The 15,943-nt window shown below is 32.1% G+C and overlaps 1 protein-coding gene across 1 annotated transcript; it reads left to right on the top strand.

Annotated features, from left to right (window-relative positions):
- Window positions 1–1,571: 1,571 nt before the first annotated feature.
- Window positions 1,572–10,880, top strand: LOC106709097 (regulator of G-protein signaling 7). The gene is made up of 15 exons (XM_045685367.1): window positions 1,572–1,723; window positions 2,164–2,314; window positions 2,720–2,806; window positions 3,461–3,621; window positions 4,255–4,456; window positions 4,616–4,696; window positions 5,180–5,293; window positions 5,794–5,881; window positions 6,369–6,510; window positions 7,152–7,265; window positions 8,210–8,338; window positions 9,084–9,212; window positions 9,765–9,828; window positions 10,209–10,301; window positions 10,492–10,880. Exons 1-15 carry the CDS (start codon window positions 1,662–1,664, stop codon window positions 10,555–10,557), a joined length of 1,683 nt encoding a protein of 560 aa, XP_045541323.1. The 5' UTR covers window positions 1,572–1,661; the 3' UTR covers window positions 10,558–10,880.
- Window positions 10,881–15,943: the final 5,063 nt, after the last annotated feature.

Below are 15,943 nucleotides of genomic sequence, written 5' to 3'. Positions count from 1 at the left end.
ACATCTACCATGCCACGTTCACTTTCGACCTTGACATTCCGAAAATAACAGACCAGAGACAACCTGTTTATTTAACATAGAAGATTGTCGTTTTATTAGTTTTTATAGCCTGTAATATTAGCTATATAAGCTATATAAAGAGCTTTAATTATATTATCTGGATTTACTTTTACTTTATTATACTTCCTATTTCCTGAATCAGCCGCTAGGCTACTTTGTAGATTTTACTAAATTTTATTAGTATAATAAATGCGAAAGTTTAGATGGACGGATGGATGAATTGATTGATGGATGGATGTTTCTAAGAAGGTATCTTCGGAACGGTTCAACGGATCTTGATGAAATTTGGCACAGATATATAACATAGTCTAAAAGAACACATAGACTACTTACTGAGTTTTTTTAATACTGCGCGGACGGAGATGCTGGCTAGTTATTGTAATAAATCCAAAGGGGAATAATAACATAATTTAAATTATTACGTAAGAGTTAGACTGTAACAGGTTATATTTTATTTAATTTTAAAAATTTAAGAAAGTATTTAATTCGAATTGTTAAAATTCGCTCTTTTTGTGACTTTATCAAACATGTTTTAAATTTTGTTCTCTTGTACTATTAGTGAAAAGGGTGTTATCATTTTAATGTATAAATAAGTCGTAATAACGGTATGCAAATTAATTTGACGATCTAATTATAATTAACGAATTTAATATTTTGTACTTCTCAAAATTATTTCACCATAAAGTGCTGCCATCTACTGACAATTGCCATAACTTTTTCAGTCCATTTAAAATAATCAAATTAACTTAATATTTACTTGAAATATATAACTCCACTTAAGCCCAACAGATTGCAATTTTCCTCTTAACTGAATCACAAGAGTCTAAAAATAGCACTAAATAAAGCGCTCAATAAAATCTAACATAAACACATGCGCCATTCGTAAGATTTCTTCCATGTATTCGATCTAATTTAAGTAGGCCATTACGGTCTTTTTATATCGAAGTGTTTGGTCATATGTTTAATTTTGTCGGATAATACTCGCCTTTGATAGCTGTCTCTTTCAAGCACGTGTAATAAAACAAATGCTATCTCTTTCAAACATGGACCACTTTCGTTTAAAAAAAATAGTAGAAATGATTAATGGCGTTGGTTCTTTGACATTTCGTAGTATTTGTGAAAAATGTGAGAATTTCAGTTTTATTCGCCGATTAATTAAGTTTTCATGAATAAAACAATATGCTTATTCTACGGGATTTATGTTAAAATGTTGTAAAAAGGGTGTGACTCTCTGTGCTTATATGTAATCTTGGAATTGAACTAGTACTTTGATAAATTTGATTCAATAGAGAAATAAAAATAAATATTATATTTTATAATAAAAGAAAAACAAGTTCCTAATGAAAATCGGGTTTTTGTGTATGTGCGGTTCAATTATACAGGTCAATTTTCGCGAGTGCATATTTCACGAAAATCCAAAAAAAATATAACAATTACTAAAATCATAACATAAACATGTTTTTATTATCTAAATATTTACGTTAATAAATACAGAATACGTGTAACGTAAATAATTATAGTGTTTTTCGCTGAGTCTTTTAATTAAATATGATAATTGTGAATTAGTGTTTTTCGAAAACTGTGTCGATTCGGATTCTAAAATGGTTACGATGAATTCATCAGAAAAGGTTGGGCAGAAAGCCATTCAACAAGGACCCTCTAGGTTTGTATATTTTCTGGCGCGTTTTTATCACTTCCTGTAATAAATAGGTCAATTAACAGTTTTTATAACTGTTGTTAACAATCTAAGCTTATGGTTATCATATACTATTGAACCAATGATAAGCTGACTATAGACAGAAGTTTTTTTTAAAATTATAGAAAAGAAGAAGGCAACTTATCAAATATGCCACTTACTACTATTAGGCTTCAGTAAAGAAATTTTTTTTATGATAAATTGTAGCCTACACTCCATTTTAGATTGTAATCTATGTCTATAAAAATTCATTCTTATATATTCAACATATTTCGGATTTACCCGGTACCAAACAAACATCCATCCAAACTTTCACAGTTTAATATATTTTTCTTTGACCAAAGGTCCTTCGGTTATGCTTCACCACTGCATTATAAATAGTTTTGAGATCTTTTCTTCGTCAACAGAGAGTCGAAATGTGTGAAAGAAGACAAAGATATCCACAAAGAGAAGGAGAAGAAAGAAGTAGCTATTGCCAATCTGCCGCCAAATGTACAAGCTTTGATGTCGACAATACCTTCACCGGAAGAATCACCCAACTATCTGATTTATAAAAAGGTAATGTTCTGCTTTAATACTTCAACTCAATGACCAACTTAAGCCTTCACAATTGAGACTTTAAGGTATAAAAGAGTACCTTACATGCCACCTGCTATAACTAGCTTAAATTTTTTTTAATATTACAAGGTGGCAAACGAGCAAGCGGCCACAAGAATTCTCTGAAATGGCGAATTGACCGCTGCCCATAAATATTCGCAATTGCAGATGCATTGCTAACTCCCAATCCACGAAGGAGGAGACGCGCAAAAAGAGAATATTTAACCTTTCTATGCATCAAATCCACATCCCCTTTCCATTCTTTCCTTATAAGAAAAAGGTGGGAAGGGAAAGAGGTCTAAAATTACACCTCCGTAGCCTTTCAGGCCAATACAAAAGGGTAATTTATATGACTGTAATTTTCAGATGGAAGCCATTGTAGAGAAGATGCAGGATGAAACCACAGGTGTGCCGGTGAGGACTGTCAAGAGCTTCATGAGTAAAATACCTTCGGTGAGATTTTTATAGTATGATATATTTTTATAGTATAAGAGCCAACAAGCAAACACATAGATGAATTTTCTATAGCAGTAATGTTACCTCTACCAAGAGACATACAAAACAGGTTAGAAGACATAGAAAGAGTATATCTCTCCTTAATGTCCCTGCCAAATTAACTTCAACCCATCTTACCTATATTATAAATGCGAATGTTTAGATGGCTGCATGGATCTTGATGAAATTTGGTATAGTTGTATTGTCTGAAAGAACATTGATTACTAATTAAGTTTTTTTTTCAATTCCGAGCCACGGATTTTTTTGTTTTTTTAATAAGATAAGGGGGCAAACGAGCAGCGGGAACACTAAGGTGTCCTTCGACGCCCACGGACATTTGCAATACCAGCGGAATTGCAGATGTGTTGCCGGTCTTTGAGATGGTGATACGCTCACCATATACGGTGATCGGTGATAGTTGCGGGCGATAGCTAGTCTTTTATAAAAAAAGGGTTAAAAGTTACATTTCCCGTGTACCAAAATTTGGCCTACAACACACAAAGTCATTATACTATATGTAGAATTACTTCAATAACAAGCTTATCTTTTGTGGGGTGGTGATATTATGATGAGCGAATGGTACATTGGTGCAATGCTGTCATAACTGTTCAGGTGTTCACCGGCTCAGATCTGGTGGCATGGATAATGCGTCACTTTCGTCTGGAAGATACCTGGGAAGCGCAGCACTTGGCACATCTTCTCGCTGCACATGGTTACCTGTTCCCTATAGATGATCATTGCTTGACTGTCAAAAATGATAACACTTATTACAGGTAAGTAAGCGTTTGCAGCGTAGTGGCGTTAGAGTAGGTCGAAGTGGGACTACATACCAGGGCGGTATAGGGGGGTGCTTTCGCCCCTTTATAGCCCGCTCTGAATAGAATAAACGTTTATTGTCACACAAAATAAACTTATGAACTAATATTAAAACAAAAAGATTAAAAACGTGGCAAAAGGTAGCTCAGCTGATACAGGGACGACATCGGCCCTCCCTGACCTGGTTATCAACAGGCCCCTTTGCTCTCACAACATTTGCACTTAGGTGGTAGGGTAACTAAACTAAATAACAAAAAAAAAAAATAAAGAGAATTATAGTACAATTTTTGAAATTTTAAACAGTGTTTGTGCGAAGTTAATAATAATTATAACTTTCAATAACAATAACATTATATGGAGAGTAAAAATTAATAAATAAATAACAACAAAAATGGTTTAGGTGTTTAAAGGATATAAATATGAATATATAACAAACTGTTTCTCTATAGGTTAAATGGAATGATATGATTGAAAGTGACAGTAATCTTATATATTTACGTCATTGATTGGTTTGTGACTCCAGTAGAACTCTGTTGTCACTTATGTACGGGGTCTTTTAGACCCCATATATTATTACGATTTTTTTTCAGATTCCAGACCCCATATTTCTGGCCCTCTAACCAATGGGAGCCGGAGAACACTGACTATGCGGTGTACCTCTGTAAGCGGACGATGCAGAACAAAGCTCGCCTGGAGCTGGCTGACTACGAGGCGGAGTCTCTGGCCAGGCTTCAGAAGATGTTCAGCAGGAAGTGGGAGTTTATATTCATGCAGGCGGAGGCTCAGAGCAAGGTTTGTGTAATATAAATGAAATGGGAAACAGTTTTTTTTATTTCGTGCGTCAACTAAAGCTAGTACTGTTATTAATATTGACTATGCTATATAAAGCTATGTATTTTGTATATGTTTTACAACAGTGAAAACTCATTTGTTGAATTTGTTTGATTCCAGGTTGATAAGAAAAGAGATAAATTGGAAAGGAAAGTGTTGGACAGTCAGGAGAGGGCGTTCTGGGATGTTCATAGACCTATGGTAAGTTACTCTATAACTGCACTCACTAAACAAATAGGGGTCGAAAAGACCTTGTATGGGGTCCCTAAACTTCAATTTTTTTTTAATAAAATAAAGTTAAGGAAAAACACTAAGACCCCCTTAGGGGGTCTTAGTGTTTTTCCTTAACTTATTTTTTTTTACTTAACTTAGTCTTATTTTAAAATTAGTATTATTTTCAGCCTTCTAAATTTTTTAGATACCCAATTATTAGTTAATAGCTGTCGTCCTCGACTCCGTTCTGGCGGAATTATAAAAAAAAACTCAATAAATAGCTTATGTGTTCTTCCAGTGTATACTCTATATCCATACAGAATTTCATCAATATCCATTCAGTCGTTCTGGAGATAACTTGTAACAAACATCCATACATTTAAACATTCGTATTTATAATATTAGTAAGATTAACTATAACCCCCTATAATATATTAGGGGGTCCTAGTTCATAATAAATATAATTTCCAGCCGGGCTGCGTGAATACAACAGAATTGGATCCAAAGAAATTGTCTCGTATAAATGCGTTAAAAGCTAGACGATTACGTCAATGCCAAGAATTATTGTTACAACATAATATAAAGGTGAGAAATAAACCCCCATATTGTGTCAAAGCTCTCCGAGTAAATTCGAAAAAAAAAATTCTGATATATAAATAACTAGCTCGCTAACTTTTGCCCGCGACTTCCTCCGCGCGTGAATTAAAAAGTAACTTTATAATTAGAATATGTGTTCTTCCAGATTATGTGCTATATTTATGACAAATTTCATCTAGATCTGTTGAGTCGTTCCGGAGATTAATTCAAACATAAATTCAAATTCAAATAATTCAAATAAATCTTTATTGTACATTTTACATACAAATACATCTAAACATTCGCATTTATAAAATTAAGTAAAAAGAATAGATTTGAAACAGTATTTTAAATCTGACTCTCCGAGATTAAAAGCAATAATTTAAATTAATAAATAAAAGTGTTTAAATATTTTGAAATTTATATTTTTATATTTTTATATTCTTTATATTTTATTGAATTCTGTTTACACCATTATAAGTAAAGCTTGAAGATTTATTTACTTGTAGACCAATCCGATAGTAACAATCACAAACCCACAAGAAAGTGAAGAGGAAATACAGAAGAATGCTGAAATCAATACTGTCAAAGAAAATGGTAAGATTTCCTTCTTTTTTTATCTTCTTTAAAGAGTTAGGAAGTTGTTGAATAGATTTTCAAACTTTTTCTCTTAGTACACTTCTAATATGTTTTAGATTTGAACCCCCTGCTTGCTGTATTTCTTTAATTTGTGACCCCTTAACTATCTTATTGTAAACTTAATCCAGGGGGTCCTAGATTACTTTGGGGGGTCGCTGTCTTAGAAAATATTTAACATTTTTAAAACTTTTGTCTCTTTTTATTTTTTAAGTTTAAGATGAGTTAATTTTAATATTTTTTTGAATATATTAAAGTTGAGAAATACAATATAAATGTGAAATTATAACAAACCTATCTTAAGTCTGTAAATAGACATGTTTGTTTTATTCTAAAATGCTGAAATTTGACAAAATAAATCCATAAATATGAAAATGTCAGACGGTGACATTGTCTCTGGTCAGAGTTAGAGATTGTTATACAAGTGATATGACAATGTAAACTGTAGGCGAGACATCGGCAGTGATAGAGCAAGGGGAAACCATAGAGCAAGATATAGAGCAGCAGATTGAGACAGCACGGCGACAGGTTGCGGTACTGAAGGCTCGGCTCGAGAGGAGAAATGTACGCGTCAGTAAAGTGGCAGATATGTAAGTATGAATTTGATTGAATTGTTTGTATGAAACATTTTCAATTTGAATGTGGGAGAAAAATTTAAAACTCTAAGTAGATGGCGCTAGCGTCAACTGATGTCATCTGTCAAATTTTTTATACGTAATTTTAGAGATTTTTTTAAAATGTTTTTTATTGATTGTGCTGTAATTTAAGAAAGTGTTTTGAAATAGGAATGGATTCTTAGCTGGAAAATAGGCTGAATTTTTGTTATTAATAATTTCTGAACTACTATAAGCTGTCGCCTGCTACTAGGAATTAAAAAAACTTAATAAGTAGTCTATGTGTTCTTCCAGACTATGTTCTGTATCTGTGACAAATTTCATCTAGATCTGTTGAGATGTTTCGGAGATCTATATATATAGTCAGAAAGTCGTGTTAGTTACACTATTTATAACTCAAGAACAGCTGAATCGATTTGACTGAAAATTGATGGTCAGGTAGCTTAGAACCAGGAAACGGATATAGGATCATTTTTACTCCGTTTTCTATTTTTTATTCCGCGCGGACGGAGTCGCGGGTAAAAGTTAGTTTAATATATATTAATATGAGTTTTTTTAATAATTATTTTATGCACAAATTTCGTTAAAGAAAATTCAATATATGTTTTTTTAATCAGGTTTATATCATTCTGTGAACAATATGCTGAATATGATCCATTCTTAACACCACCGGAATGGCCCAATCCATGGATCAATGACACCACCGAGCTATGGGATCAAGAGAAACAATGGTATGACATATTAATTGTACTAAATATATACATACTAGCTGTCACACGTGATTTCATACATTCTTTCAGACTATTTTCTACATTTGTGACAAATTTCATCAAGATCCGTTGAATCGTTCCGGTGATATTTTTTAATATATATATTTAAATTGTTATGTTTGTATGTAATTTAAATAAAAAATCATTAATATTTCATTTATTATTTCCATATTAAAATTGCTTATGTCCATAAGTTTGTGTTTGTTCCGGACAATCTCCGGAATGTATGGACATATTTTGACAGTACTTTTACTGGAAGGTAGATGATGTATGCAGGAGTAACTTAGGCTATTTTTTTTAATTATTTCTCATAGAAAAAATCACAGGTGACTGCTAATTTTTCATTTATAGTCTGACAAAAATAGAGTATTATCATCACTGAGGGTCTCAGAGTCTACCCTAAGTTAGAGTTGACTATGTCATAGTCAACCACAGTCAAGTGTAGTGACTTCACACATATCATTGAATTTCTTCTCAGATATGTGCAGCATCACAATGTTTTACTTCACAGTAAGAACATCAGATAAATGTACATATGTAAATAGAAAAACACATTGGTACATGACGGGATTCGAACCCAGGACATGCAGATTGCAAGCCAAGTGTTTAACCCCTGAGCCACCGATGAAATATATTATAATTGTCATGAAATCACCACATCAAAGCAACCGTTCTTGTCATTTTAGTGTCTTTTCACACAGACAGAGATGGAGAGCAAATCAAGATTTCAACCATCAACAAAAATTGTACTTTATACTATTGAAATAAGGTTTAATTTAATTTTTCACATCTTGTAATCTCAAATTAAACCTTATTTTGTTAATATAGAGTTCAATTTCATTTGAAATTAAAATCTTATTTGAACTCCGTCTGTATGAACGGACCCTTAGTATAAATTTATACAGCAAAGACCCGTTGCCCTCCCGTCGGGTACGTCGCTGGGCTTTCGGTCTTCGTGAGCTTCTGCAGGATACTGCAGGAAGGGAACACTTCGCCAAGTTCTTGTCTAAGGAGTTCAGTGGCGAGAACCTCAAGTTAGTATATCTATATATATAGTCAGAAAGTCGTGTTAGTTACACTATTTATAACTCAAGAATGGCTGAATCAATTTGACTGAAAATTGGTGGACAGGTAGCTTAGAACCAGGAAACGGACATAGGATAATTTTTACCCCGTTTTCTATTTTTTATTCCGCGCGGACGGAGTCGCGGGTAAAAGCTAGTTATATATAAAATGGAACTTTGATGAGCGAGAAACCTTTGTAAGCGAGAGTCTATAACCAGTTCCAAATGACTTCTGTGAGCGAGAAATTATAAATGAGTCATTTTATTTTAACTGATGTCTTCCTTAAGCGAGAAACTTAATTTTGAGATAAACTTCTACGAGCGAGAATATTGCAGTATGACTCTCGCTTATACAGGTTTGACTGTATACACATATTTTACTGTTTTTTATGTAAGCGAGAACAATAATAATAATAATAACGAGCGAGACATGAATTCGCTGAAATGGCGAAGCGACCACTGCCCATAGACATTCACAATTACAGATGCGTTGTCTACCCTCAATCGACGAAGGAGGAGACGTACAAAAAGAGAATATTTAACCTTCCTATGCATCTCCTCCTCCTATAATAAAAGAGAAGTAAAACAAGTCCTGTGTGAGACAGAGATGAGAGTGTAGTTGAGGCGTGTCTTCTGTAAGGTCGTGGTATTTCACTGAGAGAGGACAATTCCTACAACTTGTGTTGTTGTTGATGACATATAACAATGTTTCCAGGTTCTGGTTGTCTGTACAAGAGTTGAAATCATTACCAATAAGTCGCGTTGCGTCTCGCGCTAAAGACATATGGAAGGAGTATCTCGCAGCGGACGCGCCCTCACCTGTCAACATTGATGCTGCCAGTCGGTCAGTTTGTACAAGTTTCTAAAAGTTATTGGAAGTTACTAGAAGTTTTTGGATGTTTATGAGAGTTTTTATAAGGTGTAGAAAGTTTCTGGAAGTTCCTGGGAGTTATGGAAGTTTGTAGATGATTCTGGAAGTTTTTGTGAGTTTATTAGAAGGTTTAGGAAGTTACTAGAAGTTTCTGGAAGTATCTGGAAGTTTTTGGGAGTTAAAAGAAAGTTTAGAATGTTACTACAAGTTTCTGAAAGTTTCTAGAAGTTTCTGGAAGTTTTTGGGAGTTTTTAGAAGGTTTAGTATGTTACTACAAGTTTCTGGAAGTTTCTAGAAGTTTCTGAAAGTTTTTGGGAGTTTTTAGAAGGTTTAGAAAGTTACTAAAAGTATCTGGAAGTTTTAATGCTACAAATAATTGGTGTTTGATATTGATTATTAGTAAATAATAACTATTTCATATTTCTTTCTAGATTTCTTTGATCTTTTTGGTCTGTCTTTTTGATAGCGCTTTTGGTAATTATTTTAATAACTCTTTTTTTTGGTAATTTTTGTTTAATTTTTCAGAGAATTGACAAGAGTGAAAGTGGAGTTGGGAAAACCGGATAGATATTGTTTCGATCAAGCACAGGTGAGTTATTTAAATATATTTGCCCTACTAATAGTAGGGTAATGTTTTCAGATGTTACATTCAAATTCAAATCGGAATCGTTTTTGGTATTTTATAATTAAATAATATTTAGTTTTTATATTTTATAATATTACTTCCACTTTATTTAATAACTAGCTGTCGCCTGCCACTCTGTTTGTGCTGAATTAAAAAAAAACTTGTTAAATAGTCTATGTGTTCTTTCAGACTATGTTCTACATCAGTGCCAAATTTCATCAAGATCTGTTGAGATGTTCAGAAAATAACTAAAAAAAAAAAAGTCGAATACATTAAAATTAAATTAATTTCGACTTTGGATCCAAACGAAATAATTTTATTCCCTTTGTATTATATATTTCCAGGCTCACGTGTATCATTTAATGAAGTCAGACAGTTATTCCAGATATCTGCGTTCAGAAATGTACAAAGATTATCTGAATGGAGCTAAAAAGAAGGTAAAAATTTGACAATTTTTCTAGTCTATATTTCATAATGTCACTAATTGTTCTAAATTCGACCATAATAATTTCTTAATAACTTTTTTTTTATTTCTTTTTTGTACATTATCTTAGTCAAATTTCAGAACAATTTCCTTTAAAAAAAACGGGTACAAAGTTTTCTTTTCACGTATTATTTTCTTTCCAGACATCAGTGAAAGGGATCAGATCTATAGTATCTTTTACAGGCCGTAAGGAACAATCTGCCAACTAAATGTACACGATTTTGTCTGAATTCAGTCATTTATATTGTAACTAGATTTAAAAAAAAAGTACAGAAAAACTATCAAAACTCAATTACATTACTTATATATGTCAAAAATCGCATATTTGTTATGTCACGTGACAGCTGTCAGTGTTTCAATGTCTATGGTAGATATTATCTGTGTTTCATTTGACAGTTGGTGTCAAAATGATTTGTATTTTAGGCGGTTTACAGTCTGACAAAGTTATAACCCGGTGGAAATAAGTGACACTTATTCTCCCTTGACCCTCCCGACAATGTCACAAGATTCATGTCGGACTTTAACTGTAATGTTTATCTATTTCTATGTCTATGTTAGTCATATTAGACAGCGGAGTGAGTAGTTCAGTTCACTTGTATTACATCATCACGTTCAAATATTATATAATATATAATATATATAATTATATATATAGAAAATTAAAATACAAGATTAAATATAATACATAAAAACTAAAATATGTCTATGTATGTTTTATATAATTTGTGACAGAACTAACCGCGATAGTAGCGCCACTCACCGGTTTAGTTAAGTCTGTCTTTACGTCACTTTGACAGCTGTCAGTTTGACGTCTCAGAATGTCTATGGTATTGTTTTTCTGTATTAAAGTGTAAGTAAAGGAATACTCATCCTAAATATAAATGGGACATCATGTTGTTTGATATAATTAAAAAAACGTTGTTTAGATTTTTTTTAGACTTACCTTTTATGTCCTACTAAATATATAGATTAAGAAAAAAGCAGTGAAATGACAAACTAATAAAACGGAATTAATGCATTTTTTACTATTATTTATATAATATTTATTAATTTATATATTTTGGACAATTAACAATTAGACAGTTAATGACCAGTGATGTTAACGTCACTTTGACATTTATTAATGCGACATATTTATAATTTTGACAGATTGACAAAATTATCTAGTTGCATGCAATTTGTAACAATATAATATAATTTGATGTCAAATTGTAAATAAAATCGTGTGTCAGTTTTTTTTTTTTGAAAAATAATTATTTAATACTCGTATAGAAAAAAAGTTATTGTAGCAGAAATATTACGAACACTTTCAATAAAACGTCTTGAAATTTATATTCAATATATACAGTTGAACCTGGATCAAACGAGATATTTTTCTCGCTTATAGAGGTTTATCACTTACCCGAGTTTCTCGCTTTTGGAGGTCGACTATCGGGACAGGAGAATAACTCTCGCTTATAGAGGTTTCTCTCTTATCCTAGTTTCTCACTTATGGAGATCGACTATCGGGACAGGAGAATAACACTCACCTATAGAGGTTTCTCACTTACCCGAGTTTCTCACTTTGGAGGTCGACTATCGGGACAGGAGAATAACTCTCGCTTATAGAGGTTTCTCTCTTATCCTAGTTTCTCACTTATGGAGATCGACTATCGGGACAGGAGAATAACACTCACCTATAGAGGTTTCTCACTTACCCGAGTTTCTCACTTTGGAGGTCGACTATCGGGACAGGAGAATAACTCTCGCTTATAGAGGTTTCTCTCTTATCCTAGTTTCTCACTTATGGAGATCGACTATCGGGACAGGAGAATAACACTCACCTATAGAGGTTTCTCACTTACCCGAGTTTCTCACTTTGGAGGTCGACTATCGGGACAGGAGAATAACTCTCGCTTATAGAGGTTTCTCTCTTATCCTAGTTTCTCACTTATGGAGATCGACTATCGGGACAGGAGAATAACACTCACCTATAGAGGTTTCTCACTTCCCGAGTTTCTCACTTTGGAGGTCGACTATCGGGACAGGAGAATAACTCTCGCTTATAGAGGTTTCTCTCTTATCCTAGTTTCTCACTTATGGAGATCGACTATCGGGACAGGAGAATAACACTCACCTATAGAGGTTTCTCACTTACCCGAGTTTCTCACTTTGGAGGTCGACTATCGAGACCGGACAATAACTCTCGCTTATAGAGATTTCTCTCTTAACCTAGTTTCTCACTTATGGAGGTCGACTATCGGGACCGGATAATAACTCTCGCTCATAGAGGCTTCTCTCTTACCAGAGTTTCTCGCTTTTGAAGGTCGACTATCGAGACCGGACAATAACTCTCGCTTATAGAGGTTTCTCGCTTCTCCAGGTTCGACTGTATATGTTTCCTACATATTTGTCGTGTATTTTAATTGTATACCATAAACTTTTGCAAACAAACGGTTATTAACAATTTATTAGTATGTGGTACCGTTTATAAGAAACTGTAACAGGTTAATAAACAGTTGTAACCGTTTTTCTTTGGGTTATGAAATGTATTATAGACTGTTTTATTGACAGAGCGAAAAATGCCAAAGATTAATCTGTATTTTTTTTTTGAGTTGATTTTTCAATATGAAATCTCACTTTGACGTACACAAGCTGAAAATGTCAAATCTCGTTTAAACCAAAGTTTCTTTTTTTTATGTCAAGACTGTATTAGTTTAAAGTTTTTTTTTTTATTGTCAACTTGTTAGTTAGATTTAAGTATTTTTGAATAAGTAAAAATTTTCTTAAAATGTATGTACACTTTTTGATTTCATCACTTATTGTTGTGGTTTCAAATATAGACCTGAACTTTGAAAATAATTACAGTCGAACCAGGATAAGCGAGAATCAAAGGGACCTTGATATTTTTTTCGTTATTGAAGTTTTTCTCTCTTCGAGTTTCTCGCTTTTAAAGGTTTTTCTCTTAAAGAGTTTCTCTCTTTGAGTTTCTCGCTTTTGAAGGTTTTTCTCTTAAAGAGTTTCTCTCTTCGAGTTTCTCGCTTTTAGAGGTTTTTCTTTTAAAGAGTTATCTCGTCGCTATATTTTATTTTTCAATCTTCAGGCCTTTATTTGAAACATAGTATAAATACGAAATACTCTAATTACTGAGATCTTTTTTTTTAAATCTAGTCTTCGTAGACACTTCCAAATATATATTTAGTCGAATTGTATTTTTATAATTTTTTTTCAGTTTTTTTTTCTTTAATTATAGGTTTAATTAAATAGTGTTAGTTATAAATATATGTAAATTTAGTGGAAAAGAGCACAAAAAATTTCTTTATATGTAATATTTAATACTGACCTGTATAAATGGAGAGGCTATAAGATGTGTTTTTTGTGCCTATTTGATTTTTTCATCATTTTGAAACTGATGTTTGCGGTTGCTAGTGAAGTTGGAAACATGAACAAAGAATAAATATAGAAATCACTTTAATTAATTTCAATAGAAGCGTTTAAGGAAAGAAGAAGAATTGACATTTTTTTACATTTCAAGGTGGTAAAAAAGGGTTAGCAACATTAATTCGCCTATATAGCGAAACGACCGTTAAATATAGACATTTAAAATTTCAAATGCGTTATCTACCTTTAATTGACGAAGTAGGGGACGTACAGAAGAAAGATATTTTTCCTTTTTTTGATCCCCTCCTCTGTCGTTTAAAGATACATAACCTGTCCATTTATATAGAGATCAGTACTTTATCTTTGTATGTATTTTGTTTTATTTAGTTTATCTAATATTTCAATTGAAATGCATTTAATTTGTTGTATTTAAAAAAAAAACATTTAATTTGAAGACATTTTTTTTCATAGATATTCTTCAATTACGTATCAAGATTGCAAAAGGAGAGTAATCTCCATTAAATAAGACATTTTTTAGACACATTTCGTAAAGTATTTAAAATGCATTTAAAATAAGAGATTTTTTTTTAATGTAAATATTGTAAGTAGATTTTTTGTAGTTATAAAAAATATAACTAAAAAAATGTGGTTATAAAAAATCTCATTTTTTGTTCTATATAAAAATAATGTCGTCGTAAAACTGTACGTAAAACATGGTTAGTTTATGATTTGACGGAAAATTGTCAACTATACGACTGTTTTGAATCGTGTGAAATATTTTTTTTCTCTTTAATGTTATTTTCTATGTTTATATATATTTCCTGACAGAATTAACCCTAGTTTACCGAGGTTTAGGCTAAACGCCATCTGCGCCTGGTCACCTCAAACCCGGTGTAGGCAAATAGTGACTCAGTCAAAAAAAAATAACCGATAGTAGAGCAAATAACCTTGTCACATTATTTTTGTGTCCGAAAACATTGTCATAACTTATTAAACTAATTAATATAGACTAACCAAGAATATAAAATACTTGATATGGGAACATTTCAATTGCTAATACATCATTCTGTGCTTTAAAGTGCGTAAAAAATACTTATATATTTTTTCCGCTAGTTTTTTTATATTCCTGATTAGACTATATCAGATTTTCTTAGGAAAATATATCGACGCTCCCACCGAATAGCCCCGTAATGGGAAAAACCTAATTTTTCATGAGAAGCAAAAAAACCGTATTTCTTTAAATAACTTCATCAATAATTATTGTACAAGAATCTTTTAAATACCAAAACAAAGCTAATTCTTATAGCTACATTGTATTTAATTTTCATTCATGTATTCCGGGCGTATTTTGTGCTATGAAGGAAAAATTATAATACCGGAAACAAAAAAAAAAACCGTTTCCATAATGACTTTTTATCTCCGTAATTAACATTAAGAAAAATATAAAAAAAAAATTCACAACGAAAAATTTCAATCACAGGAAAAACAAGAACCCGGTAAGAGTGCATTACAGGATTATTCGATGGGGGCCTTGAAATGTAAAATGTTTATACGTACTTTTATTATATATTTTCTTCTTTTAGTCAAGTTACTTAACTGTTACTAAAGAGAAAGTTTACTTTGAAAAGCTAAATTAAAATGTTATTTGTTAAAATAATGGCGGGAATTCTAGATCTGTAATTTACTTCCACTACTTTTTTATTTATTCAACTCCTGAAGATTTTATCGTCGAATTTGAAAATTGATGCCATTTTGAAGTTTATTGAAAGTGACATTTGTCATTTGGCGCCAATTTTGACAGATGACATTTTTTGTCTATGATATTTTTTTATCTTTGTATTTAAAATCTTTTTTCGTAATAATATAAATGTTGGTAGATTATTGAAGGAAAATTTTCTAATTTTCTAGTAGCAATAATTTCATTGAAACAATCTTATTAAAAATATAGTTATTTTTTCAGGTATTGTAAGTTGAATAATTTGCAATCTTAATTCGCCAAAATAGCGAAGCGTAAATGCGCATTTGTAGATGAGTTAACTTTAATCATTACAGGGGACACACAGATGGATGATATTTCAACTATGCGTCCCTTCCCTCAAATCTACTTTCCTTTCTCATCCTTTCCTTATTAAAAAAGAATGGGAAGGGAAGAGAATTTTAGTCTGTAACTAACAATGAATGTTTCAAAAATGGGAATTGAGATGTCAGCATTAGATTCTAGTGAATTGGTAACAT

The sequence above is a fragment of the Papilio machaon genome, chromosome 29 (assembly GCF_912999745.1).
Source record: "Papilio machaon chromosome 29, ilPapMach1.1, whole genome shotgun sequence".
Classification (NCBI taxonomy): domain Eukaryota; kingdom Metazoa; phylum Arthropoda; class Insecta; order Lepidoptera; family Papilionidae; genus Papilio; species Papilio machaon.
This window is presented reverse-complemented; position numbering and strand designations above follow the sequence as displayed.